At 43.0% G+C, this 18,634-nt stretch overlaps 1 protein-coding gene across 1 annotated transcript in view; it reads right to left on the bottom strand.

Moving 5' to 3' along the window:
• LOC115391318 (protein bicaudal D homolog 1-like) overlaps positions 1–18,634 on the bottom strand; it is a 29,480-nt gene that overhangs the window by 7,610 nt on the left and 3,236 nt on the right. The window contains exon 2 of the mRNA XM_030095486.1: positions 2,762–2,974. Within this exon, the coding sequence (XP_029951346.1) occupies positions 2,762–2,974 (213 nt within the window). The remainder of the gene's footprint in view (positions 1–2,761; positions 2,975–18,634) is intronic.

Genomic DNA, 18,634 nt, shown 5'->3' with positions numbered 1-18,634 from the left:
TTTGCTGCAGAACCGCCTGCAGCTTCCCTGCAGTTCCCTCCACATATGGCAGAAATGCTGACCCACAGATCAGGAGTGGGTGGAAACACACAGAGGAGGGAGCATCTGTGTGTGTGTGTGCGCGCGTGCGTACGTGCGTGTGTATTTGTGAGTGTTTTGAGGAGCTGATTCTATGGTACACACTCCTATTGTAGGGACACGTCATCCTTGAGGAAACATCCTTTGTGGGATTAATGTTCTATTATTAAGTAAAATTGCTTTAAGAACAACTAAGGTTAGGGTACGCGCGCGTGTGTGTGTGTGTGTGTGTGTGTGTGTGTGTGTGTGTGTGTACTCTACTTTTAGAAATGGCCACTAGACTGAAACCGAAGACCGTTATGATACAATCCTCTGAGTGCACAGCGGCTGACAGCATCTCCTGTAATCTTGAAGCTAATGGGGGAAAATAGAATCTGAAAAAAATCTCAGAGGAGTTGCTTCTGTGCACTGAAAACACTTACAGATTAATCGATGATTAACATTGCTAACCTTCAGAGAAAAACAAACGTGCGAAAGCCCAACAGCTGTTTAGTTGTTGTGTTATTAATTATATATAATGAGCAACTCATGTCAACATGTTGTCTAATTCCATTAAAATTACAGTGGGGGGGATTATATTGAGCAGGGTGTGAAGTGCACAGGATTACAGGCCAATTATTGGACAGCGAGGCTCTGTGAAAGGGCAGCCAATCAGGGGTGAGAGCAGCTGGGGTCAGGGACAGTGCGGCACACCAGGCTGGCACCGAGGCCCGACAGAGCTGGTCGGAGGTGAACCTTCGACCCGGAGCTCAGCGCAGCGATAGAAACACACCGGCCGCACCGACGCCTCGCTTTCAGTCATCAGCAGCACTGCTGGTGATGCTGAGTGGAAGCATGTAGAAAAATGGATTATAAAGACTGTTAATGTGCTGTGATCCTCTAAGGGTGTTGTAGAAAATGTAATTAATTACACCTCAGAGAATTAAATAGAAATTATGTTGTGAGCAATTCATTAACTGTTTCTACAAAATTTGCTTTTGCTCTTTGAATTTCTTCTAATATTCAAATTTTCATATCTTTCATGCAATATGGAGCTGCTGTGATATTTCAATTTCCCCTATGTCAAAAGAATAAAAAAGAGCTCTGGTCTGATCTTTCTATAAAACCGTGAGCTTCAAATTTTCACTCTGAAAAAAACATTGTGTGCCCCTATAAAGTGACAGCCGAAGAAAACATATTTTTCCCCTCAGTCAAATAAAATAAAAAAAAATAAAAAAGCTGATCACAATTATTTTAACCATCTGAAACGCCAAAGAACCAATAAATTGAGAAACTTTGACAGAAATCTATATGGTTTCAAAGTGTAAGATAAATATTTAAATCAATCTGAATGAATCCAAGTTGAGTCATCTGCATTCATCTTAAATGTTTCTTAACAATATTGTTGTTGGAATTTGATTCTAAACTGACGTGAGCTAAAGAAAACATTCCCCATAAGAATTTGAATTTCTGTCAGTGCTGACGGTGTTTCTGAAAGCTTTCTTGGATTCTGTTGAAACCTTTTGATTAGACGGGGCCCGTGCCAAATAAAGCCCCGCCCAGCGAGCCCTCGGCACCTGCCGCTCACCATGAGAGAGCCTCGGCCTTTCATTAATGAAGCATCACATGTGAAAATGAGGGTTTCCCAGAGAGGCAGAAGGCACTTCATAAACACCTTATCAAAGGGCCTCCATCAGACAGGTGACATTTGTGCACGGGAGCGACTCTTTAGTGTATTGACTGGGATTAACATGTAATTAGCTTTCTAATTAGATATTGACTTTCCTGAATAAGATCCAGCGCGTGAAGAGAATTCTGTTTACACTCAGTCACATAAGACATGCAGAGAGCGGCAACCTCACAACTGAACAGTTTAGTGAATGAGAGAGTGTGTGTGTGTGTGTGTGTGTGTGTGTGTGTGTGTGTGTGTGTGTGTGTGTGTGTGTGTGTGTGTGTGTGTGTGTGTGTGTGTGTGTGTGTGTGTGTGTCCTATGTGGATGTAGTGTTGGATGTGTAGATGAGCGAGCTCACTCCGCTCCAACACATGTGCCGAGCTCAGGGCATTTCACTTATTCCCCAGCTTAGCACCGGATTTGGCGTCCACAATGGGGTCGTGGCCGCTGTGTCTGACCCCGACTCGAACTCCGGGACCGGCCGACACGGCGGCTGCAGACACACACTGTACGCTTGCATAAATGTGCAATGTGCACACAAGCACAAATACACTGTTTTCTTCATGTTACGTATGAACGTTTTCTGACTTTTCATATCAGATCACATGTATTACACATTGAGAGAGACGGATTAAAAAAACCCCAAGAAACTGCAATGATGACACAGCAGAAAAGGGATCTCTGGGTTCTTTTTGTGTGAAAAAAACAATTACATCAATCGGGGACTGTGCTTGAATGCACATTTTATTGAGAGCACACTGTGAATGCGATTTCTAGACACCTCAACAGATAGCTTTTCATATCTTACATTTAAATAAAATTCCAAATGTGCACTCATAACAAATGTAACTGAATGAAATGTTGTTTGGAATGTGCTACCAATGGAATGCTTATGCAATATACTACAGTTAGGTGTCGCATAGAAGATAAACACATGATAAATAATATATAGAGAAGCTATGTTTGTGCAGTAAAGCTGTTTTGTTGTGAACACCATGTGCTTTCCTCGTCTAACAGTTCCACATTCTCACCTCTCGAAGCTCCTGCACCAGAGCGTTGAGCCTCTCATTCTCTGCCTGGGCGTTGGACGCCACCGAGCGGCTCAGCGTCACCTCGGTCTGCAGCTCCAGCAGCCGGCCCATGTAGTAGGCCTCCTTGGAGGCCGACTCCTGCAGCAGCGTCTCCTCATTGGTCTCCCCGTCCTCCGCCACCTTACGCTGGTTGGTGTAGGCCTGGCCGAACGCCTGTGGGAGGACAGACAGGAGCGTTTAGAGGACAGAGGGAGGGAGGAAGGCTTTTTTTTTTTTTTAGAAATTCAAAATTATACTGACACTGATCCAAATCCTGTCATCAAGCATCAACATCCTAATCCATGCGGGGGATTTACAGCCACCGCCATGAGAATCTGATGTTCACAGTCATGGCGGCGTTGCGTGTTCCTGCTGCTGACCACAGACAGCACGCCTGCAGGGGCTGCCCCTGAAGGATACCTCCTGTCGGCCCATGTGGGTGATGTTTCACTGTGATCAATAGACACAGTGTTCCCATTTTCCTGACACAGGTTTTCACAGCACTGAAAGCTGACTGGTCACGATAAAGGAGCTGAGGCTTGATTGAGGAAATGAAAGCAGCTATCAACAGAAGAAAAAAAAAGAAAAAAAACCCCCACCAAGCATTGTATCAAACACCTGCTCCAATCAGACAAGTTCTAAAAGCACAAAAACCCCTAACACTGCATGAAGTCAGGAGAAAATCCCTGCATTTGTATTTCTCTTCTCTGAATGGAGCGTTATGAATGGTGACTGAACAGTCACCCACATCCAAACATGCTTTTCTGGTTTAAGAAATACCAAGAGCCATTTATTCATTTTGTCCACATATCAGCAGGACAAAACAAATATTCTGCCAGCAGCGACTTCAGAATCAATGCACTAACGTCGGATCGATATCTCATGGTCGACATCTGCAACATAAAAATGTAAACAATGCTTCATGTTTGGGCATTACACTCCGCCTTCACAATGCCTTTCCACCAAATTGACTCTATAACCTAAATAATAAAAGAGTGGTGCATTCTGAACTGGATGTATTAATAATTCACACACATGTCTCCCAATCCCATTACACAATCACAACAACCGCGTCTCTGTTCACGATGAATCATTTATAAGGAACAAGTATCAATTATTTGGAAAAGACGCAAGCTAGCTTTTTCCTTCCTATCAAACTAGTGTATTTTTAATATGCAAGTTAATTTAAGAGAGCATTCTATTTATTTTAGTAAGAAATCTACTTTATAAAAGATCTTCCAAAAATTCTTAGAAATGTAATGCTGTGATTGAGCTCTTGGTTTTGTCCGTTTGAACCTAAATAGCAGCAAAATTAACACAAAGTCAAAGATGCTGTTAGCAGCAGGTTAAAAGCCTGATAAAACATGTGATAGCGAAGTGGCAGTGGCACGGACTTTCTTAACAGGTTGAGCTGAATTTCATTGACAGAGCAGTAAAACAGAAGATCAAGTTTTCCGGGAAAGCAGATGGCGGATGACTAGTAGAGGACCGAGCTCTGAGCCTTGGGGAACTCCTGGGGGCAGAGAAACACTGGATTCAGTGCAGGCATTGATTTTCATGTCTCTTTGTGTGGTCGGAGCAGTGTCAGTGACGTTGAGGGAGAATTCAAGCTGCGAGAGATGATCATTTTAGACTTATTTAAACAGGTTCTTTACATCTTTTTTTCCCTTGCATGATAATGACAGTATTCTTGCTGTCAGATTGTTTAGTGGGTAACTCCTGAAGCCACGTGGCCGTGGTGGTGCTGCGCCAACTACGAGATCTGAACACCATCCAATTACCCTTATTTACTGCCGTTACATTGGACTTGCCGTTTTAACAAAAGGATCATCAAGGGACCAGCAAACATGCAGTGAAGGCTCCTTAAATAACCGACCCAGTGCCCGTCAACGCTCTCGTATTATTATGGACAAAGAGCTCCACTAAATTCAACTAATAGATACAAATTTACTTTCAGTCAGTATGAAGTGACATTTCATCTGCACGCTGTAAATCAGGTGAATAAAAATGGAAAAGACTTCAGTCACAACTTCCTCATTCAAATGCAATGAACCATTTAAACGAAAATTCCTTTTGAATTACAAATGTCACCAGTTAGCATATGAATGAGCACAAGCAATAACCACTACTGTAAAATGTCTCTGAATATTTGGGACATTAAGTCATTCAGCTGCAAAATTGTCCACTTGCTTAATACTGCCTAAAAAAAAAAAAAAAAAAAAAAAAAAACACTCATGCAAAGAAAAAAAAAAATCTTCCTCCAATTCCCTCAAAGGCCTTTTCATCTCCATCTTCTTTTATTTGTCCCTCTCTTTCAGACTCTTCTTTACTCGCCCTCGGTGCCCTCGCTCTCTCTCTCTGGGGAGGCACAGTGATTGTAGTGAATGATTAAGAGAGGGAGAAACGGCCCCAGGAACAAAACAGCTGATTAATTCCAGGCACAGTGTGACTGAATGAGCTGAGAGGTTCTCCACGTCCGAGCCGTCTTTCCAGCAACAGCTGAGTCCTGCGGGGGGCAAAGTGGAAATCCCGGGCCCCCGATCGGGGCAGGTTTTCTTTTTGTTTCGCAAAAACATGCAGAATTTATTCTGAATAACGACTGAATTTCCGACAGTTTGTCATAACCAGACTGCAGTATGAGACTACAGTCTGGAAATCGGAGGAAACAGATGAAATGAGGTGAAAAATTGACAAATTTGGAGAGTTATGGGGCTTGACTATTCTCCGGTCTCCTCTGGCAATCTGACAACACTTCACAATGCTGTTGTTCCCAGTCTAATAGCTACCACTTCATCATTTTCACATGTGGTGTGGGTTAAATAAAGGAAAGTCTTGGTGTGATCACAGACAAGCCAGCTGTCGGTCTTAATTGTGCTACATAAAGCAAAGCTCAAGGTTACTTTATACTTGACATTTCATCATCCGACCATGGTTATTTTGGTAAAATTTTCTATGCACTAACGCCATGTTTTCCAGTGAAAATGCAAAGCTTTCGTTGCATTGTGGGTGTCCGTTCGAAGCCACTGAAAACACAGCTTTTTGAAAATGGCTTTCAAGGTGGAACTTTTCAGAAAAAGCTCAGACTCCATCTCTGTGGAAACAGAGGGAAAACAAAACTTTGTTTAAAATGCTCGGACGCTGTCTCCATCAGAGACAGTTTACTACGACAGCAGTGTGTATACACAGTGAAAGCATTTCAACAGTTTCTCTGCACATGTATGAGTAGAGGGACAATAACATGCATGGTGGCCTCCGTAACAACGCCAATTAACACATCCACAAAGTGAATGATTCCCGCTGTTTGTGTTGAACAGATACCTCCCAGCATGTCAGAACCTCACACTACCAAGACGTACAGATTCCTCCGCGCAGGAGATGATTCAGACATTGTTCATCCACACGGGGTCGGTGATTCCTGGAAGCGTAACGAGAAGCAGATGGCTTCATCGCAGCTTTCCTTTATGGAGGTGAGCCATGCTTCTCCAAGTGCTCTCGCTCCATCTGTGTGCCCCTCCTCCCTCTGAGGAGGACGTTACAGTGGATGACACTGATGGGCGTGACCGGTGCTAACGCACAGTGTGCTCCGGCCCGCTTGTTGCTGCTTCCCCGTATAGCTTCTGTTGGGTTAAAAATAACACGGCGACAGGACGGCATCTTTCATCCTAATTACACAAACAGCACTGACATTGCTGAGTGCTGTATAATTACAATGATGGATCTATAATTCCCCCTGTATCTGTGTCCTAATTGGCACCCTGACGTGAAGAACAGCAGAGAAGATTAAAGTTTAAAACCATTTCCTCAGGATGATATTAATGGCAGCCACTCACTGGCAGTCTGTTTGGATCTGTGCACTGCAAAAACCAAATAATGTATTCAGTCCTGGGGCTCCTTATCCTCGTGTGCCTCAATGGTTAAAGGTCCAGACAATAGAGTCCCTGCAGATAGAGTTTCATCCCCGAGGCCATAGAGGGAGGAGCAGGAAAAGGGAGAAAAAAGAAAAAAAAAATGCTGCAGCAATGTGAGAGGAGTGTGTCTCACCCTGAAATCCTTCCCTGTCTTGTGCAGTCCTTAATGAGGAGTCAGGGGGGTGATCTGCATGTGTGATCCTGTGTTTGTGAGTGTAGATACAGTAGGAATCTATTTTTACACTATTCTTGCTACAGCAATTAATCTTCACCCTGCTTCCTTAATTAGGAGTCAGGCATGCAGACCCAAGAAGTTTGTCTACATTTTAATAGTTAGCCGAAGGTCAATGGATGGAATTGAAATTTCAAGCTAAGACAGAAAAATATGCAATAGCGTTCTGCTGATAAAACCACAAAGGAGCTCTGTCTATTCATACCCCATCACGCTCGAATCGCTGCTGGGAAGGTGAAAAGTAGATAAGTCAACAGAGCCAGTTGTAATGAGTTACCGTGGTGGCCCATGTATAAAATCAGCTGAATCGAAGCTCTCCTATTCATATCAGTGTGTGTATACAAACTTCAATCAATGTGGATCATAATACAATCCAACCGTCTCATTGTGGCATTCAGAATGCAAATCCAGGCAAACCAAAATGGAAACAACTGTGCTTCCAGCATTTACAGTTCTCATGTAAATAAGGCCTAATGCATGCAAAACCCTTACTTCAATACTCCTCTGCACATGTTGTATAAACAAAGAAAATGCTCGCACAAAAAGAGAGTTGGAATGCAATTTGGTACAATTTATGCAAACATAGAAGTAAGTCAGACCCTATAATGTGACAAAAAGGAAAAAAATAAGAAAACGACAGATCATATGTATCAATATACTAAAAATGTGTGATTGTGAAGTGGAGGAAATTTTAACGCCGAACTTTAGTCTCTGTTACTGCAAAAATCTGATGAGTTACACAATCCCAGAAATACTGCTATTAGTCAAATCAGAAGAAGGAAAAACTCTTATGAATACACACAGATAAGAGACACACTCTCCACATTGTGTTTTGTCCAGATGGTTGGCTCAGCCGGCCACAACAGGGATTTCAGAACCATGGAGAGAGACATGCAGGACCGCTGCTGCTGCTGCTGCTGCTGCTGCTGGGAAGCTACATAAACACTGTGAGGAAGCGCACAACACTGGACTAGAACACAGTAGAAAAGAGAGAAGAGGTACAGTATGTGCAACTGAAGCTCAGAGCTTCACGGCTGATTTTAGTTAGGTGAGAATTCTACCATAGCATTGTTGCAGCTGTTTGAAATTGAGCCAAGGTATTCATTTGTTACATAAAAAAAAGTAAAAATAAAAATAAAAACTTATGTTAGATATTTAACATAAGATCCTCATGAATATTCACAGAGCCCGAAACATGAGCTGGACCTCATGTATAAAAGCAACAGCCTGTTTGGTATAAGTGTTTACCAACAGGTATTCAGAGTGTGCCATGCAGTTTGATTGACGTTCAAGTTAAATGCATCTCCTGAGGAGATGCTGAAGGGTTTGAGGGAATCGTTGCTCCAGCTGTCCTTTGACAAGGACACAGAGACATCCCCATGTGCATCTCTTCTTCTCCGCTACGGGGAAAAGCGCCAAGTCAAGAGATCTGTCATCTATAAAAACACACAAGCACATTTCCACAAGCGAGAGGAAGCTGTATAATCACACCCCAGCAACAATGGGGGTCAGACACATGGAGGAAACAAACAAACACATCACAACAAAAGACACAAAATAGTCTAAAGCTGCAACAACAAATCGACAAAATCGATTCAAATCTATGATTAAAAGCACCGGTAAGGATTCGTCGATTCGTCGTGTCGCGTGTTTTGTGCGTCACACGCTATGTCGCTTCGCCGTGACGTCACAGGTGGCGCTTTATGAATGCTGTGTTAAAAACACACACCTGCAGAGTCAGTCACCACAGCGAGGCGGAGGGAGCTGGAGCCACGAAAATATCCGACGTTTTTCCATTTTAAAGTGAGGAAACGTAACACTGCTGTCTAATGCTAATGACTGTGTGTGTGTGTATGTGTGCGCGCAGACCGCGAAGACACTTTTTTCTTCTAGTCTAATCCTCCTAAGCAGAGCTTATAATGTTAACTTAACCACGTTGGTGGTAAGAAATTAATTCTTTAATTTTCTGACAACCTGCGTGAAGACACTGGTCTGAAGAACTGCCCTCATGGTCGTCCAAAACTTTTACCTTCGGCTCGGCAGGGCGCACGGTCCCGAGCGTGCGCGGTGCGCGCCACACGAGCGGAGCGCGAGACGCACTTGATGCCCTGCAGGTTTGAAGCATCATAATCTGTCCAAAATCAAGTCTCCCAAACCAGCAGCCTGATGTTACCGATTAAATTGTGTGTAATCACTCTGAAAGAGCCGACAATCAAACTGCTGTCACGTGATTAATCAATGATTTCTCCTCAGCAACCAGTGAGCATATTAACAGAATATTCAAGGAGCAATCTTTTCCTTTATTCAAACGTAGAAAATCTGGACTGACAGCAAATAAGTATAGAGAGAGAAATTACAGATATGTTTGTTTTTATTTTTTTATTGTTTGATTAATCGGAAAATTGATCGAGTGATTATTAAAATAGTTGCATGCCTAAAGTAACCACATTCTGAAAGTTCACCCCAAACTATTTTCAATATGTCAATGCATACACACACACACATCTAAAATGAAAATTTCACAGTGCTAATGTTCCTTTGTGTGCGTTAATGTGCTCTGGGCCACCAGACGTCCTCCACTGAATCAGCAGGGACGTGTTTACTTTATTATTCTGCCACTGAGTGGCCCGGCATGCTCCACTGCACCATTTAAGTCGTTTAGTTTAATTTCCCTCACTGGGACCTCAGTCGTTCCTCTATTCATGAATTACTGTCCACATAAACAGTGAGGTAGCATGACATGAGTGCTTTATGGATAGCAGAACGGGAGGATTTGCCCTCCTTTCTGGTGCTTCTTCCTGAACTGGCTTTTAGTGCTCCGAAGCCTATTATCCCTCCGATAACAATATGCTATTATGCCGACACTTTGGCATTATAATAAAAAATAATAGCAGAAAAAAGGCTTTAATGCCACTTCAGAGTGGAAAATCCCTGCGATTTGCAGGAAATCCACAGTGGTGTCACATCTGCCGCTCGCTCGCTGACTCAATGTGCAGAAGACATGCTGGGTGACGCTGAGAGGTCTGCCAGCGGACACACTGTGTTTGGTTCAAAAGAGGCTGCTTGTTCAAGTGATTCAACTTGGCGCAAGACTGCTGGCGATAAGAAAGGTGTTTGGATTATTTCCCAGAATGCCTATCACTTTTGTGTGCTCAGTCTGTGCCGTGCTGAGCGGACAGTGAACTGGTGAAGATGCAGCTGTGAGGAAGATTTGTCTCCCAGATCCCAAATGAGTAGGTTTTTACGATCATTTCGGCTCAATCTGAGCTCAAACCAAAGTATTTTTAAACAGGGGATAGTTAATTGTTAATGCAAATGCTTTTAAGGCAAATGATTTCTCTGCAAGGTGAACAAACAGGAATTTGTGACATTAAATAAGAAGCTGTAGCCAGTGAGAGCCACTGATGCACGAGCAAACTGCACAGACTGTACCAGCTGCAACTGTGTCACTCTCTTTGCTTGGTAATGTGCCCTGCAGGAGATCATGAGCTAGCCAAGCACAAAAACACACGGCTCAACCTTCCAGCCGTTCTACCACACTAATTCATGTTCAAAAATACACACGGCTACAGGCACACTCAGACATCCACTTCACTGGCATTCACGTCCGACTCCTGCCATTCACTTGAATAGAGCGCCAGAGCCAGCAGGCTGATGTAATAGATAAAAAAAAAAAAAAAACAAAGTGAAAGAGGAGCAGAGGCTTTACAACAGGAATAGCCATGAAAATGGAACAGCTGGAAAGAAAGATTTAACTAAATAACATAAAAAAATATCTCAAAAATGTAGAAAAATATACATATATGCATCCACTGGCTTGTTCTTTAATCATAATGAATCTGAGTCAAAAACCAAGTTGAGGTTAATGAACCTGTCAATTAATTGTATAAATCATCCAGAGAGATAATTGAACTATCAATCAATCTTTACCTGTAACAAACAAATAATGATGTAATTAGTTCTTGTGTGTTCTGGGACTCCATTGGAGTAGCTATTAATGGTTAAAAATATTTTTAAGAACCTTAAATGTGGCCGTCAGTCCTGATTCAACCTTAGTGGCAAACGGCAGCCTTCTCTGTGTGGAGTTTGCATGTTCTCTTTGGTCTTGTGCACACTCTCAATACTTCATAAATTTTTTCCAATTTTTTTTTTTAGGTGCTTTCTCATCATATTTGGTCCAGAATGGAACAAAGGAGCATTTCCATCATGAGCCCTCAGGGCTGAGTCTCCACGGTGCTGATGGGTGAGTTTTCACAGTGAAGAAGAATTACAGCCGTAATGTGGGATCGACCCACTCTGTCTTCTTGGCGCTACACTTCACCTCCCTCCCTCCCTCCCTCCCTCCTACAGCTCTTTATGTCTTCTTTAGCCACATGGTGGAAGAAGGAAGATTAAGAAAAAAAAAAAAGAAAAAAAAAGGTAAATCAATAAAAACAACACTTAAAAAAGTGAAGGGAGCAGGAGAAATGAGCCGAGGCTCGCGGAGATAGTGTGGAGGAATAAAAAGACACACAGGGTGTCTGGAGATGCTCGGGCTGATTGATATTCTGCATTAGTGCCAGTAGACACACCCAGACGGTCCGCCAGAGGCACGAGGGAGAGAGACAGAGCAGATCCCTCCGATAAAACAGTCTCCGTTCTCCGCAGTGGGTCTCCCGCCGATGACGCCAGACAAACACAGAGTACAATGGAGAGGCCAGCGAGCCACCCCGACCCCGCTGGTATTGACACACGGGGCCTCTGGGTGACTCAGAGCTTTAGTGCAGCCACATCAGAGCCTCCGCAGCAGCGCCGCAGAACCGCCCGAATCCCTTCAGGCTGCTGTAGAAGCAGGTTAATAGAGACACAACATCAGCAAGGGACAGTGAGAGAAATGCATTTTTACTTGAAACGTTGTCGTGTAAACAAAGCCATACAGTCAAACACCTGAAGTTCTTTACTTTATCTCAAAATGACTATTCTTGGCCCCTTTATGCTTTTGGACATGTTGTCTTCTATATCACAGGAAGAATATTTCCTGTTCGATTCTGAGCCTTTCTAAATTTGTTTTGCATGTTCTCCCTCTGCATTAGTGGGTTTTCTGACGGTGTTCCAGCTTCCTAACACAGTTCAAAACTGTTGACATTATTTACAGACTATAAATTGGCCGTAGATGCAAGGATTTTAAAACTGAGTCGTTACACTGATAAAATAAACAGCGGATTTACCTTTATGTGTCATTTATGTACTTGGTATTTTTATTAACTTTATCACAGATTAAAAAAGGTAAAAAAAAAACAGATCATAAAATGAGTGATGTGAAAACACACAATAGAGAACTGCAATATAGGTAATGACAAAGAGCGGGAATAAAGGTTATTGGAGGGATAAGTGATATAAGGATAATAACTATAAGGATAATACAATGATGTAACATTTTATATGGCTTACTGGGATCTGCTATAGGTCCATAGTTCACATATTATATGAAAATCAAAGATCAAAATTAGCAACAATTCAGTGAATATAGAAAATAAATAATAAACACTTAAAACTAATGAATCAACAAACGTGTGTGGCACTTCGGTCAAATTTGTTCCAGATACTCCAATTTCGTCTTTCATAAGACTTCTTTTTAAAAAGTAAAACCTTAACAGACCCACTGAATGTCTTTAGTCTCTGCTCCTTCATTTTCATGACCTACTTTCAAACAGAAAGTGCTGCGATGGGGAGTGCAGTAATTAAACAGGTTAACTAGGAGATGATTTATGTGTCTAACCCGATAACCCCTCCAACAGACAGATCTCTGACCCCGTTCTGTGTGTCACACGCCAATCGTGAGTGCGTGTTTTGTGCTCCCACATGCCTGTGTGTGTGTGCGCGTGTGTGTGTGTGATGGTGACGAGGGAGACGACAGGCGGGATCATGCTCGCTCCCGAGCTCACTGTGCTGGACATAATGGCCTCTGGTCACCGAGATAGGAGACTTCCTTTTCCCGGGCAGTCCAAGAAGATAAGAAGTGAACACGACTCTGCAGGAGAAGAAACTAAATTGCTCTGTCTAGACCCAAAAAAAAAAAAAAAAAAAAATCACTGGAGTCAGTGATGTTTTCAGATCTGATTTGACAAAATCAAATAATAGGAATGCATTTAAAAGTCATCATACAAACAAGGAATACATGTAGCATATGAATGCAAAAGTTTTTTTCGTGCAAGGACAGGCTGATTTTCCGCTTTGCTTTCAGAGTTTGCAGCCGACACAGCTAAAGTAGACGACTAATCAATACAGCAGCCCGCAGGCAGGGGAGTCCTGTTCCTTCTTACTATATTTCACTGCAGCAAAAAGGAGGCTTTCTAAAAAAAAAAAAAAAAAAAAAAAGGAAAAAGAAGAAAAAAAACCCCACCACAGAGTTTATACAATCCTAGACGGTCTCTGCAGATTCATCCCAGCTATTTTCCCTTCATGTGAAGATCGTGAGATTTCAAAAAAGCCAAGGACAAAAGAAAATATAGGTCAGATTGAAAACAAGTGAAGTAAATGATGCTGTATCCTGCGCGGCGTTCTGCTGACGGCCGCACTTCCTCTCCATTAGGTCAACACGGCCATAAAAACCTGAAACAACAAAGACACTCGGCAGATGGGCCTGGGTCGGCCATCGCTGCCCCTACAGCCTGCAGACACAATCACAACATCGCTAGAGAGACAGAAGCCACACACACACACACACACACACACACACACACACACACACACACACACACACACACACGCACGCACGCACGCACGCACGCACTAAAAATGTTCTGACTCAAACACAAAGAGGCGACCTTCCCTTTAGGTGCTCACCCAAAAACCTCCCTCCACATAAAATCCTGAACACAAGGGCAGACAGGTCCTTATCTACATGCTCAACAGCATCCATGTTCCTGTTGCTGAGGTCAGAGGTCAGCCATGATTTATTGGACCATCACATCAACAGACCTCCCCTTCCTGAAAACAGCAGCGCAGCACATGAAAACTTAAATGTGACTGAAATGAAGATGAGTAGCTGTTTCCACGGCGCCTCGCGTTGATAGCAGCTCCGTACGTGACTGATTCGACAGCTGATCAATCTGATAACAGGATGTGATAGATGGGGAGGAGGGGGTGGGGGTGGGGGAGGGGGTGGTGGTGGGGGGGCATCAGGTGTGTTTGACCAACATCCACCCAGCATCACGGTTCAGACTTTTCGACACACAAAGCAGAAATCGATGCATAATTCCACCTTCACTCCGGGAGGGACCGTAGGGGATTGTGGGAAGGGGAGGGGGAGGGGGAGGGGTAACAGGAGATGAGGAGGGGGCATGTTGGGGTGAGGGTAGTTGAAGGAGGGGAATAACGCCATCTCAGGAAGCACCGATTCAGCCCTTCCATCCATGTTTACGACCCTCCTAATGTAAAAGGAGAAAAAACAAAGGAGAGGGGGCAAAAACTATCCTTTCTCTCCTGAAAAGACAGATAAATTTACAACCGCAGCTGCTCTCTCTTCTTCAACTGTTCCAAACACACCGAGAGTTTTAGATAAGTGGAGAAATGTTAATTAGTAATTAGATTTCTGTGAATCCCCAACGGTCTGACTTTCTGAATAATAATTAGCCCGACGCACAGAGGAGGGTCGAGTCTTCTGCTTAACTCTGATGCTCTGGAGTCGTGTCAGCAACTTTTCTCATCCAGCTGCAGAGTGAAATGTTAATCACCTCCTAAAAGGTGATGTTTCATCACTGATACATTAACACTGTTGGGCTCTGTGCCGCAGGACACTGAAGGTTCAGGAGGAACAGCATGTCCCGTCACAAGTTTCACAAATGTATCTGTAGTTCTTTCTATAGTCCCAGTTCTTCCTTTAGTTTCCACATAGGTTTTCCATCATGTGTCAGCAGCCTTTTTGAAGCAGGATTTTGTTTTACTGTTTTTTTTCTGTCCTGAGGCCGAGGTGAAAAATCCTGGTTGGCAATACATTAAAATCAAATCTATTTTGAGATGACTCAATCATCCATTTCTTGAAAATCAATCATTAGATGTGTCTTTTATATTTCAAGTTCTCATTTCAATCTGCAGAACTTGATCACAAAAGCGCATGAAAACATAATGTACCAAATTCAGTCAGCCTCTGTACCTACTGTCTGCATCCTGTGCATGTTGGTATTATAATAATCAATGTTATATATCGATTTGAATTAGTCCAGTTTTTGCGGCAGCTGGTGTGTGTCCACTACCTTTCCTCTCCTGTCTGCTGTCTTGTTGCTCTGTCATGGGATTTTCCCAAATGGTAAATCTCCAAATTCACAATTGCATAAACTCAGCTTAGATCTGAGTCTGTTGGTTTGTTCCAGCTTGTTGTCCAGATTCCAATATAACTCTGTTCTTTTTAAAATCCCTGCAAATGTTCTTTGTTGCTCATTTGATTCATTTTTGACATTCATATTAATGCAGTTTTAGAATGAATATGTAGTTTTTCTTCCATCTGTATTTAGGTTCTGTACACTTACACTTGACATGTTTTATCTCAGTAACTGATTATTGACAATTTGACGAGTGAAGTGTTCAACTAGAATCAAACTCGGGACACTTTTGAACTGGAGCTTTAAACTAAATTCAAAATAAAACTCATTACTTTTATTCAGATTCATTGGATGCATCCAGGAAGTCACTGCTCCTGTTCCAGGAATCACAAGATCTCCATGAAAGATCACTCATGAAAAAAACATGAAGACCAGCAGACTCCCACTGCAGGGAACTCAAACTCAACACCATCTTCAACTTTTCCTTTTGCAAAGGCCTTGCAGACAAAAATTATGCATTGTACAAACCGTTGGCATGACTTTCTGTTAGAGAAAAAGATCATGCTGACATGATGAAACATGACTGAATCTTCCCTCTTTTTGGTATTAAATGTGAAGTCTGACGCAGATCTCAGCTGGCATTTTCCTCAGCCTAAAGCCTTCGGAACAGAACTGACCTGTGAACTACTTGCTCCCAGCCTATCACAAATGCCAATTCTTCTGAAGGTCTGTTGTTCCAAAGAACCACGAGATGAGCTCAGACACTACAGTGGCTGAAAAAGACTAAGTTCATCTCCACACATCTCTGGAGATGACTGGCTACAATCCAAACAGAAGGAACAGGATGGTCCTCAGGTAAAAGTCAAATGACAGAGGAGGCAACTCCAGCGTCTGTACCACGGCGTCTTGAGGACGAATTCCAGTGTTGTTGGCAACGTGATGAAAGAAAATCACTAGAAAGTTACATAAACACACTTCTCAGACCATAGGGCTGCTCTGCAGCAATGGCACCTCAATGTGGCCAATCCAAGGATGATCTGCCCGGAGACAGCACTAACAAGCCAGAAGCACAGGGTAGCCGTGTCGCCGTCACCACTCCGGCATCTATCCAGAGACTTGCAGTACACACACACACACACACACACACTGAGACACGCGGCGATCCAAGGAATGAGAGTGTGATTGGACCGTGAGGCAGAGAGGAGGATGAGGAGGGAGACAGAGAGGCAAAGAGGGAATTCATCGCAGAGGAGAGGGCGGGACGGGGCAAGAAGAAAACACTTTGTGCTTTCAGCACCAAAACATGCCCGGAGCATCTTCTTCCTGTTTGGGCCCAGCAAACAGCAAAGAAATCCATGCAGATGCTTCTGAAGAAAAACAACTTATTAAAAAAAAAAACCCTTATGTGATGACTGCTTCAAACAAAATACTGTAGGATCCTTAAGACAGCTTTTATGTGCCGTATTAGCCTGAAGGCTGTTGGTCTCGTGTCACTGTGACCGTCTGTTATTCTGTTGTGGCTTTCAATAAATATAAACAGATAAAGATGCAGAAGGTTTTCTCTAGGAAGGCCAGATTAGCCTTGTGTTACAGCAGCTGAGTCACGCTGTCGTGCATAAATTTGCTTCTGTTTATTTGGTGATGTGCGTTTACAAGCTGTGTTCTTGTCATTTTCTCTCAATCAGCCGAAATTTGGACATGAAGCAAAGTCCCACAGCAAATAGGACATATGTGCAGACACAGGACAGGCAAATATAGCTGGTCTGTACATCAATACACCTGCAATCACGGTCGCTGAGGCTACATACAGTATCCACACCTGTATGTATGAAAGCTCAACTTAAAACGACCACAGAGGTCGATACTGTCTTTACAGACCTGAAAAAAAGGACAAATGATTGCTAAAATTTGACTTTTAATGTAAATGTATGCACGGTAGCTAGACTGTCATCAACATTTTAAAGTCTGATGAACAAACACAGATGACTGATCGAATATCAAGCATATACTGGAAACCACACAGCAAGTAAGAAAGTAAACAAGAGTCCAAACAGAAGAAGTCTGCTGACTGCAAACAAAACCTGGTGGAGTTTGTTCTTGGAAGTCTACAGCGACGCACATCCTGCCGCTTCACTTTATTATATTTATGTGACGTAACATCGCAGAATGATTCCGAAACGGCCCAAAACTGACAAACTTAGAGCTTGTGGCTGCAGAAGAATGTATCCGTTACACCGACATGCAGGTGCACAGGGACAAAGGCAACGGTACAACTGAACAGCTTAGTCCAGCTTCAATCGCAGCTCCGCTTTGCTGTGCATGTAGTGACTGTAGAAACTACAGTATCTGAATGGATGAACTTCATTCCTCCAATCATCCATCTCCAATCTGCTCCATCCAGCACAGGGTCATGGGGGACGGGATCCAGCTTACAGTGGGTGAGATGCAGCTTACAGGTCATCAGTTCATCTCACTGAATGAAATACTAAATCTAATTTACTCTCACACAACAAAGAGGGATGGTGCAATTTCTTATTGAATTTTCACTCTTCTTTCACTAAAGGAGTCAACGGAGAATCCATTCGGTCGCAGAAGCAATTCCAGTTTCCATCTGCCGCCTCCTGCCCTTCTATAAAAACACCTCCGAGTACAGACAGAGCAGCAGTGATGTTATTGTGGTGGCAGGTTTGGACTCGGTCTCATCCGTTCTCATGAGCACAGACGTGTAGGACAGGCAGATAGGAACCAGAGGGTGTGTGTGTGTGTGTGTGTGTGTGTGTGTGTGTGTGTGTGTGTGTGTGTGTGTGTGTATTGACCTCACAGAAGTAACATCACGTATTCAAAATGTTTCCCCGTCAGGCGAGGGTGCAGAGACGAAGACAGTTATTCGAGTGAAGACAAAGGACAGAGACAGAAACAGCTCACAGATGTAGATGAGGAAAATGTTAGCTCGTCTGCACTGATCTACAGCCGTGAACATTTATGAATTATTGCTGGATCGTCAATAAGCCGACAGCAGTCACGATTTTCCAGTTTTAAAAATGTAGCCAGCTACATCTGGGGGAAAAAATACTGTTTCTTTCTCTGTGATCATGCAGTCATTTGTAAAGCGATCTAAAGGAACAAGTACTGATACCAAGGGTATGATTTTCTGGGGCAGTTTTTAGGGTTGCAGAATGGAAAAAACACGTCAGTAAAGTAGTTTATTTGTTTGGCTTTTACTTAGGGTGAAATTGATACTATTACCTCAAAGCCGTCAGTCACGCTGCACACCTTCCTGCTACTGTAAAACAACTGAGGCGCCTGAAACATGGTTTTTGTCTGTTTACATGACAACAGTGCTCAAAGCCAGTGAAAACACAACTTTTTGAGAACAGTACAACTCCAACTCCAT

This window comes from Salarias fasciatus, chromosome 7, assembly GCF_902148845.1.
Source record: "Salarias fasciatus chromosome 7, fSalaFa1.1, whole genome shotgun sequence".
Lineage (NCBI taxonomy): Eukaryota > Metazoa > Chordata > Actinopteri > Blenniiformes > Blenniidae > Salarias > Salarias fasciatus.
This window is presented reverse-complemented; position numbering and strand designations above follow the sequence as displayed.